A 24,280-nucleotide genomic window follows, 5' to 3' on the forward strand; every position below is an offset into this window, starting at 1 on the left:
GATCCATAGTTGCAGTGGGAGATGGAACTGCAAACTCAAAGATGCCACTGACAGACAGATGGATCTCTGGTCGAAAGCCATCTATGAGGCTGTCGGCGCACCGTTGCTCCGGCATTCTCTCCCTTGGGGCACTCCAAGCTATTTCAGCTTGTCTTACACAGATTGACACGGTTACACGTACATCTGGGCCGCAGGTGGCATCCTTAACCTCTCAAATGTCTGCATTTGTTTCTTACGCGATTCAGGTTGTCCTGGACTCTGCGAACCGTGCGGCGGTAGCCTCCGCTACTCCGTGTTTTTAAGCAGAGCCTGGTCTGCTCGTTAAGTGAATGGAAGGCAGATTCTGCTTCCAAAAAAGGTTGCCTAACCAGTTGCCTTTTTCTGCTGACCGACTGTTTGGTGAGCGTTGGATGTAACCATCAAACAGTCCAGGGGTAAGGATTCATCCTTTCCTCAGCCCGGACACAACAAACCCCAACAGAGCTAGAGGCAGTCGGGGTTTTCGGCCTTTTCGAGGCTCGGGCAGGTCCCATTTTTCCTCGTCCAAGGTGGACTCAAAAGGATCAGAGGAGCTAAGATTCTTAGCGGGCTCAGTCTCGCCCAAAAAAGCGACAGTCGGAAAACCCGCTTCCAAGGCGGCTTCCTCATGACTTGCGGCCTCGGTCCGTAGCAGGCTCTCCCGCCTTGGCGATATTTAGCTGCCATAGGTCAATGACCATTGAGTGTGAGACATTCTGTCTCACGGGTACAGGATAGAGCTCACTTCTCGTCCTCCAACTCGATTCTTCAGAATTGCTCCACCTCCCGGCCGGGCCGCTGCTCTTCTGCAAACAGGGTGCACTCTATAGGCAGAAAGAGTGATGACCCCCGTTCCTCTTCAGGAACAAGGTCACGGTTTTTACCCCAAATTCTTTGCGGTACCTATAACAACGGGCCGTTCCGTCCCGTTCTGGATCTAAAAATGCTCAGCAAGCTCGTGGACACCAGGCGGTTTCGGATGGAATCCCTCCGCCATGTCATCGCTCAAGGTCCCAAGGATATTTCCTAGCATCATTAGGCATCAAGGATGCTTATCCACACGTGCCGATTGATCCAGAGCACTAGCGTTTCTACGCTTCGTTATAGGAGACGAACACCCTCTGTTCGTAGCTCTACCTTCCGGCTAGCGACAGTCCAACTGGTCTTCGCCAAGGTCAGGGCAGCAGTAGTCACAGTCCTGCACTCTCAGGGTCACTCTGTGGTCCCGTATTTAGACGATCTACTTGTCAAGGCACTCTCTTAGGAAACATGCCAACACTGCCCGAACGTTGCGCTGGAGACTCTCTAGAGTTTTGGGTGGATCATCAACTTTTTAAAGTCAGATCCGACCCCGACCCTATCGATAACATATCTAGGCATAGAGTTTCTTACTCTCTCAGCGATAGTGAAGCTGCCGCTAGACAAACAGCATTCACTACGGGCTGCAAGCTCTTCTTTAAGAACCAGTCGCACACATTGACACGCCTCATGCACTTCCTACGTAAGATGGTAGCAATGGAGGCAGTTCCTTTCGCGCAGTTTTACTGCGTCCACTACAATGGGACATTCTCCGCCAATGGGACGAGGAGTCGACGTCCCTCAACAGAGTCGTCGTTCTTCTCAGGCGGCCAAGGAATCTCTACGGTGGTGGCTTCTTCTCACCTCTTGGTCAAAAAGAAGGTCCTTCCTATCCCCGTCTGGGCGATAGTTACGACAGACGCGAGTCTATCAGGGTGGGGAGCAGTTTTTCTCCACTACAGCGCTCAGGGTACGTGGACTCAGCAAGAGTCCACTCTTCAGATCAATGTTCTTGAACACAGAGCAGTGTATCTTGCCCTACAATCCTTCCAACAGCGGCTGAAAAGCAAGCATATCCGACTTCAGTCGGACAGCTCCACAGCGGTGGCATACATCAACCACCAAGGAAGAACGCGCAACCGGCAAGCCTTCCAGGAAGTCCGGCAGGTTCTGATGTGGGTGGAAGACACGGCATCCACCATATCCACAATTCATCCCAAGTGTGGAAACTAGGAAGCTGACTTCCTAAGTCGCTGAGGTGTGGCCGAAAGAGTATGGTCTCCTCACCCGGACGGGTTTCAGGAGATCTGGCGCCGCTGACAGAGGCCGGACGTCGATCTAATGGCGTCACGGCACAACAACAATGTGCCAGCTTCATGGCACGGTTTCACAATTATCGAGCTCTGGCGGCAAACGCCTTAGTTCAGCATTGGTCGCAGTTCCAGCTACCTTAGGTGCCACCTCTGGCATTGTTGCCCAGAGTACTGCGCTAGATCAAGACCGACTGCGGCCGCACCATCCTCGTCGCTACAAATTGGCCGAGGATGAGTGGTACTCGGTTTTGTGGTGCCTCACGGTAGGCTAACCGGGGGCACTACCAGACCAATCAGACTGGCTGTCTCAAGGGCCATTCTTCCATTTGGATTCTACGGCCCTCAACCGGTTGGTGTGGCATTGAGTCTTGGAACCTAGTGTCCTCAGGATTACCTCAGGACGTGGTTGCCACCATGAGACAGGCTAGCATACCAACGTCCGCCAAGATTGACCACAGGACGTGGAAGATGTTCTTATCTCGGTGCTCGGCGCAGGGTGTTTCTCCCTGGCCGGTTGCATCGTCTATGTTTCCTTCCTTCCTGCAATCTAGGTAGGAAAATGGGTTGTCGCTCAGTTCCCTTTAGGGACAAGTCTCAGCGCTATCTGTATTTTTTCAGAAACGACGACTTCCTCAGGTACGCACGTTCCTACGGGGAGTTTGTCTTCTCAGCACTCCGTACAAGCGGCCGTTAGAGCCCTGAGATCTGAACAAGGTTCTAATTGCTCTCCAGATGCCGCCTTTCGAGCCTTTGAAGGATGTCTCCCTTCCCGTTTTTCACGGGAAGTGGCCTTCTAGTAACGGTCTCGTCTCTTAGGAGAGTTTCCGAGCTAGCAACGCTCTCATACAAACTCCCTTCCTGGTCCTTCACCAGGACAGGGTAGTTCTGCGTCCGGTTCCGGAATTTCTCCCTAAGGTGGTGTCCCATTTTCATATCAATCAGGATATCACCTCACCTTCTTTGTGTCCTCGTCCAGTCCATCAATTTCAGAAAGATTTGCATCTGTTGGGTCTGGTGAGAGCACTCAGGTTCTACTTCCCGCATGGCGCTCCTGCGCCACCCGGATGCACTCTTTGTCCTTGTCGCTGGTCGGCGTAAACAGTCGCAAGCTTCCAGATCCACCCTTGCTCGGGGGCTCGAGGCACCAATTCTTGAAACCTACAGTTCTACTGGGCTTCTGGTTCTCTCAAGGCCGAAGGCCCATTCTACCAGAGCCGTGGGTGCATCCTGGGCATTACGGCACCAGGCTACGGCTCAGCAGGTGTGTCAGGCACCCACCTGGTCGAGTCTACTTACTTTTACCAAGCATTATCAGATGCATACCTACGCTTCGGCAGACGCCAGCCTAGGTAGATAAGTCATTCAGGCGGCGGTTGGCCACCTGTAGGAGAGGGCCGTTTGACGGCCCTATCATGAGGTATTCTTTTACCCACCCAGGGATTGCTTTTGGACATCCCAATTGTCTGGGTCTCCCAATGGAGCGACAAAGAAGAAGGGAATTTTGTTTACTTACCGTAAATTCCTTTTCTTCTAGCTCCAATTGGGAGACCCAGCACCCGCCCTGTTTTCTCGGGGTTTTTCTGTTTTTTCGGGTACACATGTTGTTCATGTGGTATGGTTCAGTTCTCCGATGTTTCCTCGGATTGAATTGGTCTTTAAATCAGTTATTGGCTTTCCTCCTTCTTGCTTTGGCACTAAAACTGGTGAGCCAGTGATCCCACTGGGGGTGTATAGCCAGAAGGGGAGGGGCCTTACACTTTTAAGTGTAATACTTTGTGTGGCCTCCAGAGGCAATAGCTATACACCCAATTGTCTGGGTCTCCCAATTGGAGCTAGAAGAAAAGGAATTTACGGTAAGTAAACAAAATTCCCTTCTTTTTTCGTTTTTTTTTCTCCTAGTCTAGGTGCACTATGCTTATTACAATCTCGTAAAGGTTACGTGTTTTCGCAGCATTCTCAGATCGGTATCCCCAATTTGCTATGGTGCTTTTAAAAGGAATGTGTCATCAGAAATTAGCCTGTTGTTTTATCATATGGTTAGCTAGAGAGATGGGGATGGAGGGATAGGGATATCATTTTTTTTATTTTTAATAATAATAATAAAAAAATATAATTTGCTATATCACTCAGAAATCTTCCAATTTTATTACTAGCTACTACTATTAGACCCCTATTTCCTCCCCACATTCCTGCTGAAAAGATAAGGAGGTTATTGCCAAACGTTCGACCTAGTGGTTAGTATGAAAATTGCTTGATTTCGGAATATATATTCCGAAATCAAGCAATTTTCATACATTTAATTTATATCTCTCTCTCATATTACGGTAATATATATATATTATATATATGAGGGAGAGATGGCAATGTGAAAATTTAAAGAATCCTTTAAAAAACAAAATTTTGACATAAACACTGCTTTGAACAACAAGTCCCTTTCTGACACATTCCCTTTTAAAGGGCCCTCTCTCCTGATCTGTCTGTGAATGAAAATGAATGTGTGAGCTCAGATCTGATTATTGTGCCGTTCACATTATATTCCTTCTGGATGTGTGTGGAACTGTAGATACCGGGGTCTTTCCATGCCTCCTTATTAAGTCTTACCCCTGTAAACCCAGCACCCACTGTTCAAACACAGCATGATTTATGACAAGGAGGTGTGGGAGCAGCTGCAGTTGTCAGTTTATTACTGCACTTCCAGGAGGGGTAGCAGAGGAACGGCACAATACAGAGTTGTAAGATGGGGTGCTTCAGAATGTGGTATTTTGTAGGGAGCACATTGCTTTACTGAAATGGACACAGACCAGTCGGGAGGGTGAGAGGTTTTCTGTAACTTCTCTCGAGCCTGGCACCACCTTTCATATAAGTGTTTGCTCTTTACAGAACTGACACATGAATTTCTGCAAATTCTCGAGAAGACACCCAGCCGATTGAAGCGGATCCGAAACTGGAGGGTAAAGATGTTAAATAATGCTGCTAAGTGCATCCACTGCGGCCAATGCTCCTTCATTTCCGTCATCCCGTGATGCACAGATATCTATCATACGTTTTACATGTTTACTTGTTAAACCATCTTCTGTATCTAACAGCACCGATCTGCCTTGTTTCCTATATCTGACCGCGCCGATCAGCCTGGTTACGTATATATGACCTCACTGATCTGCTCAGTTACATATACAGTATTTGACCCTGCTGATCTGCCTTGTTTGCTATATATGACCTCGCTGATCTGCCTTGTTTGCTATAGCTGACCTCACTGATCTGCCTGGTTACGTATATATGACCTCACTGATTTGCCTGGTTACGTATATATGACCTCACTGATCTGCTCGGTTACATATATCTGACCGCTCTGATCTGCTTGGTTACATATACAGTATCTGACCTCGATGACCTGCCTGGTTTGCTATAGCTGACCTCACTGATCTGCCTGGTTTGCTATAGCTGACATCACTGATCTGCCTGGTTATGTATATATGGCCTCACTGATCTGCCCGGTTTGCTATAGCTGACCTCGCTGATCTGCCTGGTTTGCTATAGCTGACCTCGCTGATCTGCCTGGTTATGTATATATGACCTCGCTGATCTGTCTGGTTTGCTATAGCTGACCTCGCTGATCTGCCTGGTTTGCTATAGCTGACCTCACTGATCTGCCTGGTTTGCTATAGCTGACCTCACTGATCTGCCTGGTTTGCTATAGCTGACCTCACTGATCTGCCTGGTTTGCTATAGCTGACCTCGCTGATCTGCCTGGTTTGCTATAGCTGACCTCGCTGATCTGCCTGGTTTGCTATAGCTGACCTCGCTGATCTGCCTGGTTTGCTATAGCTGACCTCGCTGATCTGCCTGGTTTGCTATAGCTGACCTCGCTGATCTGCCTGGTTATGTATATATGACCTCGCTGATCTGTCTGGTTTGCTATAGCTGACCTCGCTGATCTGCCTGGTTTGCTATAGCTGACCTTGCTGATCTGCCTGGTTTGCTATAGCTGACCTCACTGATCTGCCTGGTTTGCTATAGCTGACCTCACTGATCTGCCTGGTTTGCTATAGCTGACCTCGCTGATCTGCCTGGTTTGCTATAGCTGACCTCGCTGATCTGCCTGGTTTGCTATAGCTGACCTCGCTGATCTGCCTGGTTTGCTATAGCTGACCTCGCTGATCTGCCTGGTTTGCTATAGCTGACCTCGCTGATCTGCCTGGTTTGCTATAGCTGACCTCGCTGATCTGCCTGGTTTGCTATAGCTGACCTCGCTGATCTGCCTGGTTTGCTATAGCTGACCTCGCTGATCTGCCTGGTTTGCTATAGCTGACCTCGCTGATCTGCCTGGTTTGCTATAGCTGACCTCGCTGATCTGCCTGGTTTGCTATAGCTGACCTCGCTGATCTGCCTGGTTTGCTATAGCTGACCTCGCTGATCTGCCTGGTTTGCTATAGCTGACCTCGCTGATCTGCCTGGTTTGCTATAGCTGACCTCGCTGATCTGCCTGGTTTTGCTATAGCTGACCTCGCTGATCTGCCTGGTTTTGCTATAGCTGACCTCGCTGATCTGCCTGGTTTTGCTATAGCTGACCTCGCTGATCTGCCTGGTTTTGCTATAGCTGACCTCGCTGATCTGCCTGGTTTTGCTATAGCTGACCTCGCTGATCTGCCTGGTTTGCTATAGCTGACCTTGCTGATCTGCCTGGTTTTGCTATAGCTGACCTCGCTGATCTGCCTGGTTTGCTATAGCTGACCTCGCATTTTGCATGTTTGTGCTGATGAATGAGGGCCTAGAAAGTTGACCGCCCCTTTTAATGGGAGTCAGGGGGGGGGGTGTTGTACATATGTTTATGCATAACTTATAGCACCAGTTCTGTCTCTTTTAACAGTTTTGTTTTGTTTTTTTTTCTGTTTATTTTTATTTAGGCTTCTCAGGCGGCCAGTAGAAAACCCAAGTCTGACGGTCAGCTTGACGGTGGCCTCATGAATTCTTCTCTCGGCCAGAACTCTCTTTTGGTGGACCCCGTAGCTGGTCTCGCTGCAAGTGCCAGTTTTCCGAAGGCATCGACGTCTGCGTTTCCTGCACCGGTAGCTCTGAACTCAGGAAGCATGCCGATCCAGGCATCCCACAGTGCAGAGGAGCTGGCCATACTGACAATGCCCGGTGCAGCCTACATCGCATCTCATCATGAATGGCCTCAGCATCCGGAGCAGCCTAGGACTGACCAAGTGTACGGCCAGAAACCGGAGAGTTCCCTCCCATCTGCTCAGTACAACATGAATGCTCTCCAGCTTCACCCCGGCTTACACCATCGACCCGAAAAGGGTTCTGAGCATTCGCTGAAACCAGAGCATGCTCATAAGCCATCCAGCGGCAAACACCACGGACAGATCTATGCCCCTCCGATGACCCTGTCTCATAAAATGTCTCTGGACAAGTATCGGGAAAAACGCAAACTTGACCCTGTCGAAGTGGATGTACGAGAACCAATATTGACTGTCCACGCGGAACATCAGCATAAAAAGTACAGCCAAGGGTCTGGCAGCAGCTCGGTTACGTCTCCTATCAAAATGAAAATTCCACTTTCTGGCGCCGAAAAGACCGAAAAGCATTACGCCGAGAAAAAAGATAAGAGCGGTTCCCTGAAGCTACGGATCCCCATCCCTCCCACGGAGAGGAACTCCAGCAAAGATGACTTGAAAATGAAGATAAAGGTTTCTTCCGCAGACAGACACAGCTCATCCGACGAGGGCAGCGGGAAGAGCAAGCACTCGAGCCCGCACGTGAGCAAAGAACACAAGGACAAGCACATTTCTTCCAATCGACACCACGGTAGCAGCCACAAGCATCCACATCCACACTACAGCAGCCTTGCCAGCAGCAACAACAGCAATAAGCTTTGTTTGGACGGACTGCCAACAACTGTTTTGCGGAGTCCCGTCGGGGTGCCCAACGATGGTGGTGCCTTGAGCTCCAGCTCCTCAAGAAAGAGGCCGCATGCCAATGACGCCTCTTACAACCACCACTCCAAAATGAGCAAAAGTTCCAAAAGTTCAGGTACTAGTTCTTCCTCTGTTAAGCAGTATATATCCTCTCACAACAATGTTCTTAACCACCCATTACTCCCTCCTCCCCCTGTCACATACCAGGTGGGCTACGGGCATCTCAGCACCCTCGTGAAACTGGACAAGAAGCCAGTGGAGAGCAACGGTCCTGATGCCAGTCACGAGTACGGTGCAAACAGCCAGCATATGGACTACAAAGATACTTTTGACATGCTCGACTCGCTGTTAAGTGCCCAAGGAATGAACATGTGATTAGCGTTCTTTAATTTTACACCCTTTCCTCCCTCCCTTTTAATGTGTATATATTATATATATATTTTTTAATTTAAAAAAAGAGAAAAAAAAAGTTAGGGGGGAAAAAAAAAACACAAAAAAACTTCTTCCTTATCTAACCAATGGTAACGCCCGTTGCCACAGTTTCAATACATTTATAAGTGCTGCTTTTATCCCTCGCTCTGAAAAAGAAGAGGTGTTTTTTTTTTTTTTTTCGTGAAATGTTTTTCTCTCTCTCTCCACATAACGATAGTGTTACGAAAAAAAAAATTACTGTAATCGCATGGAAGGTGCAAAATCTCAGTATTTCGACCATTCTATGAACTTTTAAGGACGGATGTTTGCTTGGAAACTTTTAGATTTGCTTCAAGCCTCGTCTGATTTAAGCCTTGGAGGAGGCGCGGGTTGTTTGACGATTTAGGCTTCCAGACGAGTGCAAACTTTTTTTTTTTTTTTTTTTTTTTTTTTTTTTTTCCCAAATTTTTTTTTTTTTTTGTATATTTAAGCTTTATGTATGATATGCATGTCTCATAGATAAAGGGATGAAAACGGATTCTACAGACAACTGTTTACATGACGGTGGAGAAGAAAATGTACATACGTTTTTGTATGTTTAGATATAACCATTCAATACTCAGGTTTGGAGCTGCTTGTAAGAATAACAATATACAGATTAACTTTATTTTATCTTTTCGGCAAAGCCCATCCATGTACTAAGCGAAAGCAAAGATGGCTTCTGTCGACGTCTCCTTTCTGTGCCGCAGCAGCCTGCATGTCGTTTGCTGGGCTCATGTGGCACTAGAACGGTGAAACTGTAGGCCTTAATGGGGATCAGCTGAAAAACCACTAAAAAAAAAACAAAAAAAAATTAAATAAAAAAAAGCAAAGAGGACGTTTTATTGCGGACAGCGAGGCAGGAAAATTCCCGTATCGGTCGCCCAAAATGGCAATAGAGTGGAGTCTGCCTCCTAAGTTTTAATTTTAGCGACCGCCTGCCTTTTGTGAGTTTTTTTTTTTTATTTTGGTCCTCAGGGTTGCGAAGGAAATACAAAAAGTAGTAGAAAAAAAAAAAATAAAAATAAAAAAAATAGCGAAAAAAAAATACAAAGTTTACATAATCTTTTTGCTGTGAAGTGCATTTAAGTGTTCATTGGCTTGATGCAGTAATATAGACGGAAAGTTGCTACTTAATAATGGTAATTGTAGATTCATGTAATTAAAAAAAAAATCAGATTTGTAAGAGGAAAAAAAAAGTATAAAAAAAAAAACCTTTTTGAGTAGTGAACTATTAAGTTAGCATCTTTTTTTTTTTTTCTATCTGACGGGGATCACTGTTTCTATTAGTGTCAGAATGTACATGTCTATATGCCAATTTTTATTATTATGTCTCCCTTTCCGAATAAATGCATTTTTCACACGAAGAGTACGAAACGGGCACCCAATGTTTCCTCTTTATTCCAACAGGGGGAAAAAAAATATTTGACTAAATGGAGAAAACGACCTTCTCTGATGATATTGTATGTGCCGTCTTTCCTGTCTCGCGACACAACTGTAGCCTTTTATTTTATTTTTATTTTTTTCTATGAAAATCCTATTGCATCCTGAACGTTCTCTCTCATATTCACGATAACCAGTCCTGTAACCTGTACTCAGTGCTGAGATAACAGAAAATAAAGGGTATATTTTTATTCATGACTGTATACTGTATGCACTATTGTTAAGTCACTTTTTTTTTTTTTTTGCGGAGCGGGGGAGAAACTGGAATATTTGGGTTCTGTTTTGATGTGCTGGATACGGTCTTGGCCGGTTTCACTGGTTTGGGCAATATTATATTGTATTACTGCCATTATATCCCCTAAGTACGGTTCTGTTGACATCACATTTATAGCCAGGAGCATCTCCTGCCGTATACCTCCATACACCAGGGTGCACCAGCCAGAAGGACGCCTGGTTTTGGCCTCCGCCTAGCTTTTGTGTATACATCGGCAACTTCGTGCCGAATGTGGGCTCAAAACGGGACGTGAGCAGAAGCCCGTGCTTGGCTTTATACTGTGACTTTGATCATGTGAGTGGCCGTTTTACTGCACCCTTTGTTTCTTTGCCTTGACGTGCCGCTGTCACCAGGATTTCATCTGACCGAATTCTTGTGTTTATTGGAATAATACCGCCACCCAGACTCAGTCCATTTGGCACTTTTAGGGCTCACTATGATACACTGCCATACAAGAATTCGGTCAGATGAAATCCTTGTGCTTATGGGAATAATACCGCCACTCAGACTCAGTCTGTATGGCACTATTAGAGCTCAGTATGATAAACTGCCTTACCATACACCCACCCAAAATGGGACACAGACAGAAATTTGTGTCCCGTCTCTTATTTCTCAAGCGATAGTTTCCTGTTAGGCTAGTTTCACATATTCGGCTTTTCGCCGGTTTGATGGATGCGGCGCATGCCAGTACAGTATCATATAGTACAGTGGCAGCGCCGCAACTTCCGGGTCACATGCTCAGATTACATAACAGCATGTGACCAGCGCTTGTTGCGCTGCCAGTGTACTGTATACGCTGTACTGGCGTGCGCCGCATCCATCAAACCGGCGAAAAGCCGTATATGTGAAACTGGCCTTAGGGTATATCGGGCCGTGTGCCCCCGTCACCATCCGCTCTGGGGAAAAATGGCCACAGTGGCCTCTATACTGCTTTCCTGAAAACGCTGCATCGTTCATTGGGAGTTTCTGTTTTTTGTTTATCAGGTTTATTGTTTTCAAAAAGTTCCTGAACTGTTAAAAAAAAAAAAAAAATTAAAACCTCACTGTCCTCTCATCTTCTCCTGCTCCTCTTTAATGCTGTATTCCTGGACTTTCATTATTACTGGTGACTATTGAAAAGAAAAAGGAAAAATATATCTTCTATATAGAAAAGATCCATTTGCTGCGGTTTTATTCTTGTTTTCTTTTATATATACAATTCCTGCCGGGTTTTAGCCGGTGTACAGTCACTCTCATCATTTCCCACTTTTTGGCATTGTAGCTATGAACCAATGACTACTCTCGCCTTACAGTGTATATGTGTATTATTTATATTGTAAGCCACACTGACAAATAAATGAAAATGCAAAAACCTTAAACACGGACCTGCATTGTGTTAAACGGCTTTTTTTTTTTTTTTTTTTATGGATTATATAGCATGAATGAAAAACCTTAAAAAGAGTTGTGAAAAAATACAAAAAACTCTGCTGAACTTTGTGTAAAGCAATAACTGACACAGATTTCATTTTCTGTTGTTTACTTTTTGCCATATATAGCAAAGAGTAAAAAAATGAAAATTAAATCTGTGCTAGTTATTGAGAATATATATATAATATATATATATATATATATATATATATATATATATATATATATATATATATATATATATATATATATATATATATATATATATATATATTTATATTATATTTATATTTATTACCTGTAGTACCCGGGATAGTAATTCTCTCTGTCTGTGTGTCGCTATCTCTCTGTCTTTCTCTTTCCTTGTCTATGTCTCTGTCTGTCTGTTTCTATCTCTGTCTCTGTCTTTCTCTTTCCCGGGCTTTCTCTTTCCCTTTCCACGTCTCACCACCGACATCATATTACCTTACACATAAGCTTCTTATACTAACAGTTTATTTTGTTCCTATAGCAACCACTGACAGTTACCACCTCCATTGAGTTTAATGGAGGCAGGATTTTAGAGAGTAACTAAAGCGCGGGGTTAAATTTTCCCGTCAAAATAGTCTACGACATTCCCTGGGTCACATGGGGCGTTTGTGCAAAATTTTGTGATTTGTAAACACGACTGTGCAAATTCCTTTAGTGCGCTTGCGTGCGCACACACATACACATATACACACATCACACACATATACACACACATACACACACAGCTTTATATATTAGATATATATACTGTATATATATATGTGTATATGTGTGTATGTATGTGTATATATATATGTATATATATATATATATATATATATATATATATATATATATATATATATATATATATATATATATATATACATACATACACACATATACACATATACACATATATATATACAGTATATATATCTAATATATAAAGCTGTGTGTGTATATGTGTGTATGTATGTGTATATATATATATATATATAATATATATATATATATATATATATATATTAGAAGGTGGCCTGGTTCTACGCATCGGGTATTCTAGAATTTACGTATTATGTAGTTCATGTATGATTTTTGTTATAGATATAGATATATATATAGACAGATAGATGTTGTTGTGTGTAGTTACCAAGTGTTTGTGTAGGGCGCTGCACATGTTCTGGGTGTTGTCTGGGTGTGGCGGGGGGTGAGAGCGGTGTTGTATGTGTGTTGCGTTGTTTGTGTAGCGCTGTGTGTCTGTAGCGTTGTGTGTGTGTGTGTTGCGCTGTTTGTGTGGGTGTGGTGTGTTTTGGGGGGAGGTATGTTTTGTGCAATGTGTGTGTTGTGCGGTATGTGCGTATATTTATGTATGCCGCGGTGTTTGTGTTGGGTGTTGTGTGTGTGCAGCGTTGTCTGTGTGTGGGTGTCTGTGTGTGGCGGTATTTGTGGTTCCCTGTGTGTGTGTGTGTGTGTGTGTTGGGGGGAGGTGTGCACCTCCCATCGTGCTCCATCCTCCATGCTGCGCACTACCCATCGTGCTCCATCCTCCATGCTGCGCACCCCCCATCATGCTCCATCCCCCATGCTGCGCACCCCCCATCGTGCTACATCCCCCATGCTGCGCACCCCCCATCGTGCTCCATCCTCCATGCTGCGCACTCCCCATCATGCTCCATCCCCCATGCTGCGCACCCCCCATCGTGCTACATCCCCCATGCTGCACACCCCCCATCGTGCTACATCCCCCATGCTGCGCACTCCCCATCGTGCTACATCCCCCATGCTGTGCACCCCCCATCGTGCTACATCCCCCATGCTGCGCACCCCCCATCGTGCTACATCCCCCATCGTGCTCCATCTGCCATGCTGCGCACTCCCCATCGTGCTACATCCCCCATGCTGCGCACTCCCCATCGTGCTACATCCCCCATGCTGCGCACCCCCCCATCGTGCTACATCCCCCATGCTGCGCACTCCCCATCGTGCTACATCCCCCATGCTGTGCACCCCCCATCGTGCTACATCCCCCATGCTGCGCACCCCCCATCGTGCTACATCCCCCATCGTGCTCCATCTGCCATGCTGCGCACTCCCCATCGTGCTACATCCCCCATGCTGCGCACCCCCCATCGTGCTACATCCCCCATCGTGCTACATCCCCCATCGTGCTACATCCCCCATCGTGCTACATCCCCCATGCTGCACACTCCCCATCGTGCTACGTCCCCCATCGTGCTACATCCCCCATCGTGCTACATCCCCCATGCTGCGCTCTCCCCATCGTGCTACATCCCCCATGCTATAATAGTTCTCCTATTATACTCAGAGAGGAGTATAATAGGAGGACTGTAATAGGAGGAATAGTCCTGGGGGGAGAGGAGTATAATGCCGGCTCCCTGCACATGTGTACCTTATCTGCAATAATCGTATGTTCATATACATAAGTCTGTCCAATTATATATATACTAGAAGGTGGCCCGATTCTACGCATCGGGTATTCTAGAATTTACGTATTGTGTAGTTCATGTATGATTTTTGTTATATATATATATATATATATATATAGATAGATATAGATGTTGTTGTGTGTAGTTACCAAGTGTTTGTGTAGGGCGCTGTACATGTTCTGGGTGTTGTCTGGGTGTTACGGGGGGTGAGAGCGGTGTTGTATGTGTGTTGCGTTGTTTGTGGAGCGCTGTGTGTCTGTAGCGTTGTGTGTGTTGCGCGGTTTGTGTGTGTGTGGTGTGTTTTGGGGGGAGGTATGTTTTGTGCAATGTGTGTGTTGTGCGGTATGTGCGTATATTTGTGTGTGCCGCGGTGTTTGTGTGTTGGGTGTTGTGTGTGTGCAGCGTTGTCTCTGTGTGTGGGTGTCTGTGTAGGGCAGTTGTTTGTGGTTCCCAGTGTGTGTGGTGTGTTGTGCAGTGCGCGCGCGTGTGTGTGTGTGTGTGTGTGTGTGTGTTGGGGGGAGGTGCGCACTCCCAAACGTACTCCATCCCCCATGCAGCGCACTCCCCATCGTGCTCCATCCCCCATGCAGCGCACTCCCCATCGTGCTCCATCCCCTATGCTGCGCACCCCCCATCGTGCTCCATCTCCCATGCTGCGCACTCCCAAATGTGCTCCATCCGCCATGCTGCGCACTCCCAAATGTGCTCCATCCCCGATGCTGCGCACCCCCCCATCGTGCTCCATCCCCGATGCTGCGCACCCCCCCATCATGCTCCATCCCCGATGCTGCGCACCCCCCCATCGTGCTCCATCCCCCATGCTGCACCAGCATCAGCCTCTCTGCTCCCAGCATCAGCCTCTCTCATCCTAGCATCAGCCTCTCTCCTCCCAGCATCAGCCTCTCCTCTCTGTCCCCAGCATCAGCCTCTCTCCTCCCAGCCTCCACCAGCATCAGCCTCTCTCCTTCCAGCCTCCACCAGCATCAGCCTCCGCCAGCATCAGCCTCTCTCCTTCCAGCCTCCTCCAGCATCAGCCTCCCTCTCCCAGCCTTCCCCAGGATCAGCCTCTCTCCTCCCAGCCTCCGTCCTCCCAGCCTTCCCCAGCATCAGCTTTCCCCTCCCAGCCTCCCTCAGCATCAGCCTTCCCGTACAGTACTCACCTCCGTGACAGCCGTGTCAGTTCGGGGAATGCGCGGGGGGGGGGGGGGGGGGGGAGTACAGTACTCACCTCCGTGACAGCCGTGTCAGTTCGGGGAATGCGCGGGGGGGGAGGGGGAGTACAGTACTCACCTCCGTGACAGCCGTGTCAGTTCGGGGAATGCGCGGGGGGAGGGAGGGGGCGGGGCCAGAGCTAGCGTGCATTGCGTGAGGGGGGCGGGGCGTGGCGTGGCCGAATTGCCAATGCCTGCAGGATGCCGGGGCGAGAGGCCAATCTGTGGGGGGGGGCGGAGCCTGGGCGAGCGGCCAATCCGTGTGGGGGGGCGGGGCCATGGCGAGCCCAGCGGCCAATCAGCTTTGTGTCACCGTAAGGACACAATTTTGGAGCATGACAGACAGACATATAGACAGACAGATAGACAGACAGACAGAATAAGGCAATTATAGATATATATATATATATATATATATATATATATATATATATATATATATATATAATATATATATATAAATATTTTGTTAGAGAAAATAGCAGCCCTGTCGTTTTGGTTTAGTTTTCTTCTTTCCTTCCAAAGACAACCCTCAGACAAGGGTCAGCCTTTTCTTTCTGAGCAACCTTTAGGTTATGGTCACTCTTCCTTTTTTATTTGCAAATGGTTTAAATGGAATCTGTCAGGTTCAATATGCACCCAGAACCATGAGCAGTTCTGGGTGCATATTTCTAATCCCTGCCTAATTGTCCCTGTATCTAGTAGAATAGATAAAGGGATATTAAGGGTACCGTCTCACTAAACGACGTACCAGCGATTCCGACCACGATATGACCTGGTCAGGATCGCTGGTACGTCGTTACATGGTCGCTGGTGAGCTGTCAATCAGGCAGATCTCACCAGTGACCAGCCCCCAGCGACGCGTGGAAGCTATGCTGCGCTTGGTAACTAAGGTAAATATCGGGTAACAAGCAAAATGCTTTGCTTGGTTTACCGATATTTACCTTGGTTACCAGCGCACACTGCTTAGCGCTGGCTCCCTGCACTCGTAGCCAGAGTACACATCAGGTTAATAAGCAAACCGCTTATTTACCCGATGTGTACTCTGGCTACGCGTGCAGGGAGCCAGCACTAGCAGCCTGAGAGCGGCGGACGCTAGTAACTAAGGTAAATATCGGGTAACCAAGCAAAGCACTTTGCTTGGTTACCCGATGTGTACCTTGGTTACCAGCGTCCGCAGCTTCCAGACGCTGGCTCCCTGCTCCCTGTATATTCAGATCATTGCTCTGTTGCTGTCACACACAGCGATGTGTGCTTCACAGCGGGAGAGCAACGAGCAAAAAATGAACCAGCACTGTGTGTAACGAGCAGCGATCTCACATTTTCCACTGCTGGATTATTGCTTTAAATCTAAGCCGGTCTTGGGTGCACCCTTCCCCGGTCTTGGGTGCACCCTTCCCCGGTCTTGGGTGCACCCTTCCCCGGTCTTGGGTGCACCCTCCCCCGGTCTTGGGTGCACCCTCCCCCGGTCTTGGGTGCACCCTCCCCCGGTCTTGGGTGCACCCTCCCCCGGTCTTGGGTGCACCCTCCCCCGGTCTTGGGTGCACCCTCCCCCGGTCTTGGGTGCACCCTCCCCCGGTCTTGGGTGCACCCTCCCCCGGTCTTGGGTGCACCCTCCCCCGGTCTTGGGTGCACCCTCCCCCGGTCTTGGGTGCACCCTCCCCCGGTCTTGGGAGCACCCTCCCCCGGTCTTGGGAGCACCCTCCCCCGGTCTTGGGAGCACCCTCCCCCGGTCTTGGGAGCACCCTCCCCCGGTCTTGGGAGCACCCTCCCCCGGTCTTGGGAGCACCCTCCCCCGGTCTTGGGAGCACCCTCCCCCGGTCTTGGGTGCACCCTCCCCCGGTCTTGGGAGCACCCTTCCCCCGGTCTTGGGCGCACCGTCTTTTACCAACGTCACTTCAATCCCTCGGCGCCATTTTGTGCCCATGACTGCTAATAACTGGAAGTCAGCAGTTAAGTCAAAAGTGCTCATTACAAGTCTATGGGGGCCAGCACTAGGCTCTCATTGACTTGTAATGAGTCATGACCTCCAGCGCGCTTCATGGAGCTGCGAACAGGTCCCAGATTGCCAAAGTGGCGGTGATAGAAGTTTAAGCCGCCAGAAGGTGAATATTAGGGTACGGTTCCCCTTGCATGTGACTCGTGTGAGTCTTGCATCGGTATCACCTTGCACGGCCTGACGCTTTCCAGACCTGAGCGTGCAGCTGCATAGAAATGCATGCAGCCGACCCGCTCCTGTCAGGAGAGTGCGCGGCCGTGCCAGGTGATACCGATGCACGAGTCATACGTAAGTGGAATTGTACCCTTACACAGGGTTCAGGGGACTTGCATTTAAAGCACAAATCCAGCAGTGCAATAAAAAAAAACACTTTAGTGGTGCTTCAAAATAGCAGCAGAAATGGTTTATTTTTGCATGGAAATTTATAAAACTTAATGTTTTTAGGGACCTATTCAGTTTTCAATTGACTTTGGGGGTCCTATACATTAGAATCTCTCTTCCAAAAGTGGTACCATTTTAAAAACAGCCCCCCCTCAACTTAATCAGAACTACCGTACTGCCAGTCTGTTAACCCTTCAGCTGCTACTCAGAAATTAATGCAAAGTGGCATGACCGTAAAGAAAAAAATGTCAGCACCTAAATGATGCGAATTCCTAAACCGGGCAGTGTAGCCGGCAGACCCTTAAGGACGTTAATTGACAATCATGATCTCGGGGTGCCGATGCGGTTAAATAGGGAGAACCCACACTCTGTTAGTCCGTATTGACAGCAGCATCGAACTGGTTAAATGACCACGGTCTGTGCCAACACCAATTGTGACTGATGCCGCAGGGTGTCGGCGATAGTGTACAGCTGCTGCATTGTCACCCACTTTTCACTTCTATATCTCAGGTCCGTTTTATGTCATATTGGTGGTCACTAAGGGGTTAATTTGAAACTACAGTTGTGTGTCTCCAGCTCCTCTATGCGCTTCGATAAGTAGCCTGATTTTACAGTCGTGCTCCTTTTTTTTTTTTTTTTTTTTTTTTTTTTTTTTTTTCCATGCATTAGTTGAGCAGGAGGAAAAAGGAGCGTGGAGACTGCCGGATCAGACTACATCGGGCTTACTTGTTGTCTGTTACCTTGGAAACGGATCTATATAGAAGCTGTAAACAAGTTGCAAAAAATAAAAAAATTATTTATTTGCAAAGTTGTTCTTTTTCTTCTTTTTCTTTTTTTTTTTTTTTTAGTGTTCAAAACTGGCACAAGGCCGATTCGGTCACCATGAGTTTTATGCGCCATTGAGCATTCCCTTCTGTATTACGGATATATTTTTTGAGAGTCGCTACATTTAGGATACAACACCGGCTATTAAACCGTGACCCGAACTCTCACTTTAGCTGCAGTTTAGGAGCCACATTTCAGCCTCTATAACCCGGTTCTCATGGAACTCCACGGGGTTCTATAAGGTTCTGTACGATTCTGGAAAAAAGTCTTGTTACTTATCAGTTGCTGTTTTGTGGCGAATAATGCTATATGTGCTCTTATAGTAACCATTTGGCGGCACAGTGTACGAGTATGAAGCAGTGTGAATTAGGCCTATATGTACGAGGAAGAAAGGTAGGCTAAAAAAACCCCAAAACATCAGTTTCTTTGTATTTATTTCCTTTGCACTTTTTATTTTTGCCTTTTTTTTTTTTTTTTTTGTACTCCAGATCATGATTGAGACATGGCCGCACACAGGAGCGTCTGAGCTGCATAGAGATACATCCAACCGACCCGCTCCTGTCAGGGAAGTGTGCAGCCAGCCGGGTTCTACCATGAAAGACTCGCGCGAGAAACACGCGAGGCACTAGCAAGTGTGATTCTGGCCTTAGGGTTCGGCTCCACTTGCGCATGACTTGTGCTAGTCTCGCATCGTTATCACCTGGCACAGCCGCGCACTCTCCTGACCGGAGCGGGTCGGCAGCATGTATTTCTATGCAGCTGCACGTATTTTTTGAACCTGTCCGGAGAGCGTGTGGTCGTACCGGGTGATACTGATGCGAGACTTGCACAAGTCATACGCATGTGGAACCGTACCCTAATAATGTAAGTTTTTGAGTTTCTGTTGTAGGCAACGTGTCCTTATGTAGAGTCTATAGAAAGTGCTGCTTTTATGTTTGAATATGAAGAAGGTATGATAATGTGGTATATGAAAGGAAACCCCCCCCCCCCCCTCCTTTCTCCCCCTCCTTTCTCCCCCTTCCTCCCCCCTCCCCCAACCCAATACATCCCATAACAGAAGCCATAATGGTGCCAACACTTTGAGACTATAGATTCCCCTAGTACTGGTTCAGCCGTGATGGGAATGGTTGATTGTGTGTGGGCACACAGCTTTAACCTCATGTAATTTTATAAAAAAAGTATCTATTTTGTATATATAATATGTATGTATATATGTATGTATGTATATATGTATGTGTATATATATGTATGTATATATATATATGTATGTATATGTATATATATATATATATATATATATATTATACATACATACATACATACACACACACACACACACACACACACACACACACACACACACACACACACACACACACACACATATATATATATATATATATATATATATATATATATATATATATATATATATATATATATATAGTGTATTATATACACACACACACACACACACACACACACACACACACATCTATATATATAATTGCCTTATTCTGTCTGTCTATCTGTCTGTCTGTCTGTCATGCTCCGAAATTGTGTCCTTACGGTGACACAAAGCTGATTGGCCGCTGGGCTCGCCATGGCCCCGCCCCCCCACACGGATTGGCCTCTCGCCCCGGCTCTCTGCAGGCCCCGCCCCCCTCACGCAATCCACGCTCGCTGTGGCCCAACTGACACGGGGCTCCGATTCCCAGGTGAGTACACACACACATCACATCACACTCACTGTCACACTCACTCTCACACACACCTCACACACCTCACACACACCTCACACATCACAACATGCTGGGATATCGCTTGCTTCTACACCGGCTCCGTCAGGATCCCAGCAGCGCCAGACATAACCTTGCGATGCTGGGATCTTCACGGAGGCCGTGAAAGCTGGTAACCATTATACACATCGGGTAACTAAGGTCCCTTAGTTACCCGATGTGTATCATAGTTACCAGTGTACACCGGCTCACACTCACTCTCACACACACCTCACACACACATCACATCGCATCCACACATCAAGGTCCTGCAGCTGCGGAACATACATAACATAACAGCACACACATACACACACACAAATCAGATCACACTCACTCACACAAATCAGATCACATCGCATCCACATACTCACAACATCCTGGGATATCGCTTGCTTCTCGGCCTCGATACTGTGCTGTTGTGATCTTCCAGGACCTGCCGGAGGATCACATGGCCAGAAGCATGTGATATCCCCGGATGTTGTGAGTATAAGCGCGTATGTGCGATATCGTCAGTGTCTGTGTGTGTGAGTATATGCGATCGGGTGTGTGTGAGTGGATGCGATCGGGTGTGTGTGAGTGGATGCGATCGGGTGTGTGTGAGTGGATGCGATCGGGTGTGTGTGAGTGGATGCGATCGGGTGTGTGTGAGTGGATGCGATCGGGTGTGTGAGTGTCGGCAGAGGAGCACGGCGTGCTGGAGGAGGCTGGGAGCAGAGAGGCTGATCATGGGGAAGGCTGGGAGGAGAGAGGCTGATGGTGGGGGAGGCTGGGAGGGGGAGGCTGGGACGAGGGAGGCTGATGCTGGTGGAGGCTGATGCTTGGGGAGGCTGATGCTGGGGGAGGCTGGAAGGAAAGAGGCTAATGCTGGTGGAGGCTGATGCTTGGGGAGGCTGATGCTGGGGGAGACTGGGAGGGGAAGGCTGATGCTGAGGGAGGCTGGGAGGAAGGAGGCTGGGAGGAGAGAGGCTGATCCTGGGGAAGGCTGGGAACGGGAGGCTGATGCTGAGGGAGGCTGATGCTGAGGGAGGCTGGGAGGGGAAAGCTGATGCTAGGGAAGGCTGGGAGGACGGAGGCTGGGAGGAGAGAGGCTGATCCTGGGGAAGGCTGGGAACGGGAGGCTGATGCTGGGGAAGGCTGATGCTGAGGGAGGCTGGGAGGGGAAAGCTGATGCTGGGGAAGGCTGGGAGGAGAGAGGCTGATCCTGGGGAAGGCTGGGAGAGGGAGGCTGATGCTGGAGGAGGCTGGAAGGAGAGAGGCTAATGCTGGTGGAGGCTGATGCTTGGGGAGGCTGATGCTGGGGGAGACTGGGAGGGGAAGGCTGATGCTGAGGGAGGCTGGAAGGAAGGAGGCTGGGAGGAGAGAGGCTGATCCTGAGGAAGGCTGGGAACGGGAGGCTGATGCTGAGGGAGGCTGATGCTGAGGGAGGCTGGGAGGGGAAAGCTGATGCTGGGGAAGGCTGGGAGGACGGAGGCTGGGAGGAGAGAGGCTGATCCTGGGGAAGGCTGGGAGAGGGAGGCTGATGCTGGAGGAGGCTGGAAGGAGAGAGGCTGATGCTGGCGGAGGCTGATGCTAGGGAGGCTGGGAGAGGGAGGCTGATGCTGAGGGAGGCTGGGAGGAGGGAGGCTGGGAGAGGTAGGCTGAGAGAAGAGAGGCTGATGCGCGCACACACACACACACACACACACACACACACACACACACACACACACACACACACACACACACACACACACACACACACACACACACGCGCGCACTGCACAACACACCACACCACACCACACACACACACACACACACTGGGAACCACAAACAACTGCCCTACTCAGACACCCACACACACAGACAACGCTGCACACACACAACACCCAACACACAAACACCGCGGCACACACAAATATACGCACATACCGCACAACACACACATTGCACAAAACATACCTCCCCCCAAAACACACCACACACACACAAACCGCGCAACAGACACACAGCGCTCCACAAACAACGCAACACACGCAACACACATACAACACCGCTCTCACCCCCCGTCACACCCAGACAACACCCAGAACATGTACAGCCCCTACACAAACACTTGGTAACTACAGACAACAACATCTCTCTCTCTATATATATATATATATATATATATATATAACAAAAATCATACATAAACTACACAATACGTAAATTCTAGAATACCCGATGCGTAGAATCGGGCCACCTTCTAGTATATATATATATATATATATATATATATATATATATATATATATATATATGTATATGTATGTGTATGTGTGTGTGTGTATATGTATAAATTTGTGTATATATATTGTATGTGTGTGTGTGTATGTGTGTGTGTGTGTATATATATATATATATATATATATATATATATGTATGTATGTGTATATATATATAATGTATGTGTATATATATGTGTGTATAATATATATATGTGTGTGTATAACTTATATATATTTATATTACACACATATATATATATATAATACATATTAATTATATGTGTGTGTATATATATATATATATATATATATATATATATATATATATATATATATATATAATAAAAAAAAAGGGTACGGTTTTACAATATACACGATTGATGTAGTCATGGCAGCGTTTTTTCTTTAAACGGACTTTGGGGATTTTATGCAGAATTTTAAGTCTTTTTAATTTTTATTTTTTTTCTTTTCATGGTATGCCACGTAGGTGTTGGCTTACAAATTGCGATCCCCATTTGCAACACTTAAAAATTTGAGTCACATGAGCCCTTTTTTAAGGATATTTATTTTTATTTTTTTTTTTTAATTTTTGTTTTTCTTTTGCTACGCTCCTAGAGTATTAGTCAACAAGGAATACCCTTTAGTAATCACGGGCCATGAACTAATTACTAGCAAACGACAACACAAGAACAAAGTAATATGGCCAAAATATATATTTTTTTTTTTTATTAACGCATATTAAATAATCATTAAAAGTTAATAAAGCATAAAATTGTGGTATAACAGGTATAAGGATCGGACAGACCAAAATGACTACAATTAATAATGTACCATTAATAATTATTTACCATATATAATATACCATTCAAAATTAAATAAAAATTGATAACAGTATCTCAGTGTCAAGTGACAAGGAAAAATATCCAATAATATCAAGATAATGAAATTGGTATATTAATATAGTAACAGTATAATAGCAGCCAGTAAATATTAAATTATATTGTATTATGCCAATTATTTGTAATATAAAAATTGCACTAATCCCCTCTGCAGTCAGAATATATGTGCAAAAAAATCGCAAAGTATAGATATTGCACTGACCCAAAAAATAAATAATAAAACGTGCAAAGTGCTATATATGCTGTGTGAATTAAATAAAATATAGACCCACTAGTATAAGACAAGCCCAGAAGTGTGTGTGTATCCAAATACAATGGAAAAAGGAAGAGTGCTTTCCCTGAGGAAGACATTGTATGAAACGTACGTTGGAGTGGCAGGATCCTACAGACCTCTTTGTAAGTGATATTTTCATTTAGCCTTTATCTTTGCACTATCCCCTCCTTATTTAGGTTATACTGCAGTGAACTGTGATTTATATGCTTATCTTAGATATTTGCATTTGATTATCCTTGCACTTTGCAGTTTTCCTTTTACAAAGGATTAATGCAAGTCTCACTCTTCCTTCTTTCTATTGTATTTGGTTTGCTTCATTAGTCATGCCAATTTAACATACTTTGTAAATACAGTGCCTACAAGTAGTATTCAACCCCCTGCAGATTTAGCAGGTTTACACATTCGGAATTAACCTGGCATTGTGACATTTGGACTGTAGATCAGCCTGGAAGTGTGAAATGCACTGCAGCAAAAATGAATGTTATTTCTTTTTTTTTTTTTTTTTTTTTTAAATTGTGAAAAGTTTATTCAGAGGGTTATTATTCAAACCCTCAAACTACCAGAATTCTGTTTGGTTC

At 46.5% G+C, this 24,280-nt stretch overlaps 1 protein-coding gene across 4 annotated transcripts in view; it reads left to right on the forward strand.

Moving 5' to 3' along the window:
* The window catches only part of CCNT2 (cyclin T2), a 109,547-nt gene that overhangs the window by 53,885 nt on the left and 31,382 nt on the right, over nucleotides 1-24,280 (forward strand). Inside the window, exons 8-10 of one of the 4 annotated variants that reach the window (XM_075317138.1) lie at nucleotides 5,010-5,080; nucleotides 7,034-8,165; nucleotides 8,258-8,413. In XM_075317138.1, the coding sequence (XP_075173253.1) occupies nucleotides 5,010-5,080; nucleotides 7,034-8,165; nucleotides 8,258-8,325 (1,271 nt within the window). In that variant the 3' untranslated portion in view covers nucleotides 8,326-8,413. Of the gene's footprint in view, nucleotides 1-5,009; nucleotides 5,081-7,033; nucleotides 8,422-24,280 lie in introns of those variants that run through there. The other 3 variants (XM_075317137.1, XM_075317136.1, XM_075317140.1) reach the window with 3 other exon arrangements.

This window comes from Anomaloglossus baeobatrachus, chromosome 7, assembly GCF_048569485.1.
Source record: "Anomaloglossus baeobatrachus isolate aAnoBae1 chromosome 7, aAnoBae1.hap1, whole genome shotgun sequence".
NCBI lineage: Eukaryota > Metazoa > Chordata > Amphibia > Anura > Aromobatidae > Anomaloglossus > Anomaloglossus baeobatrachus.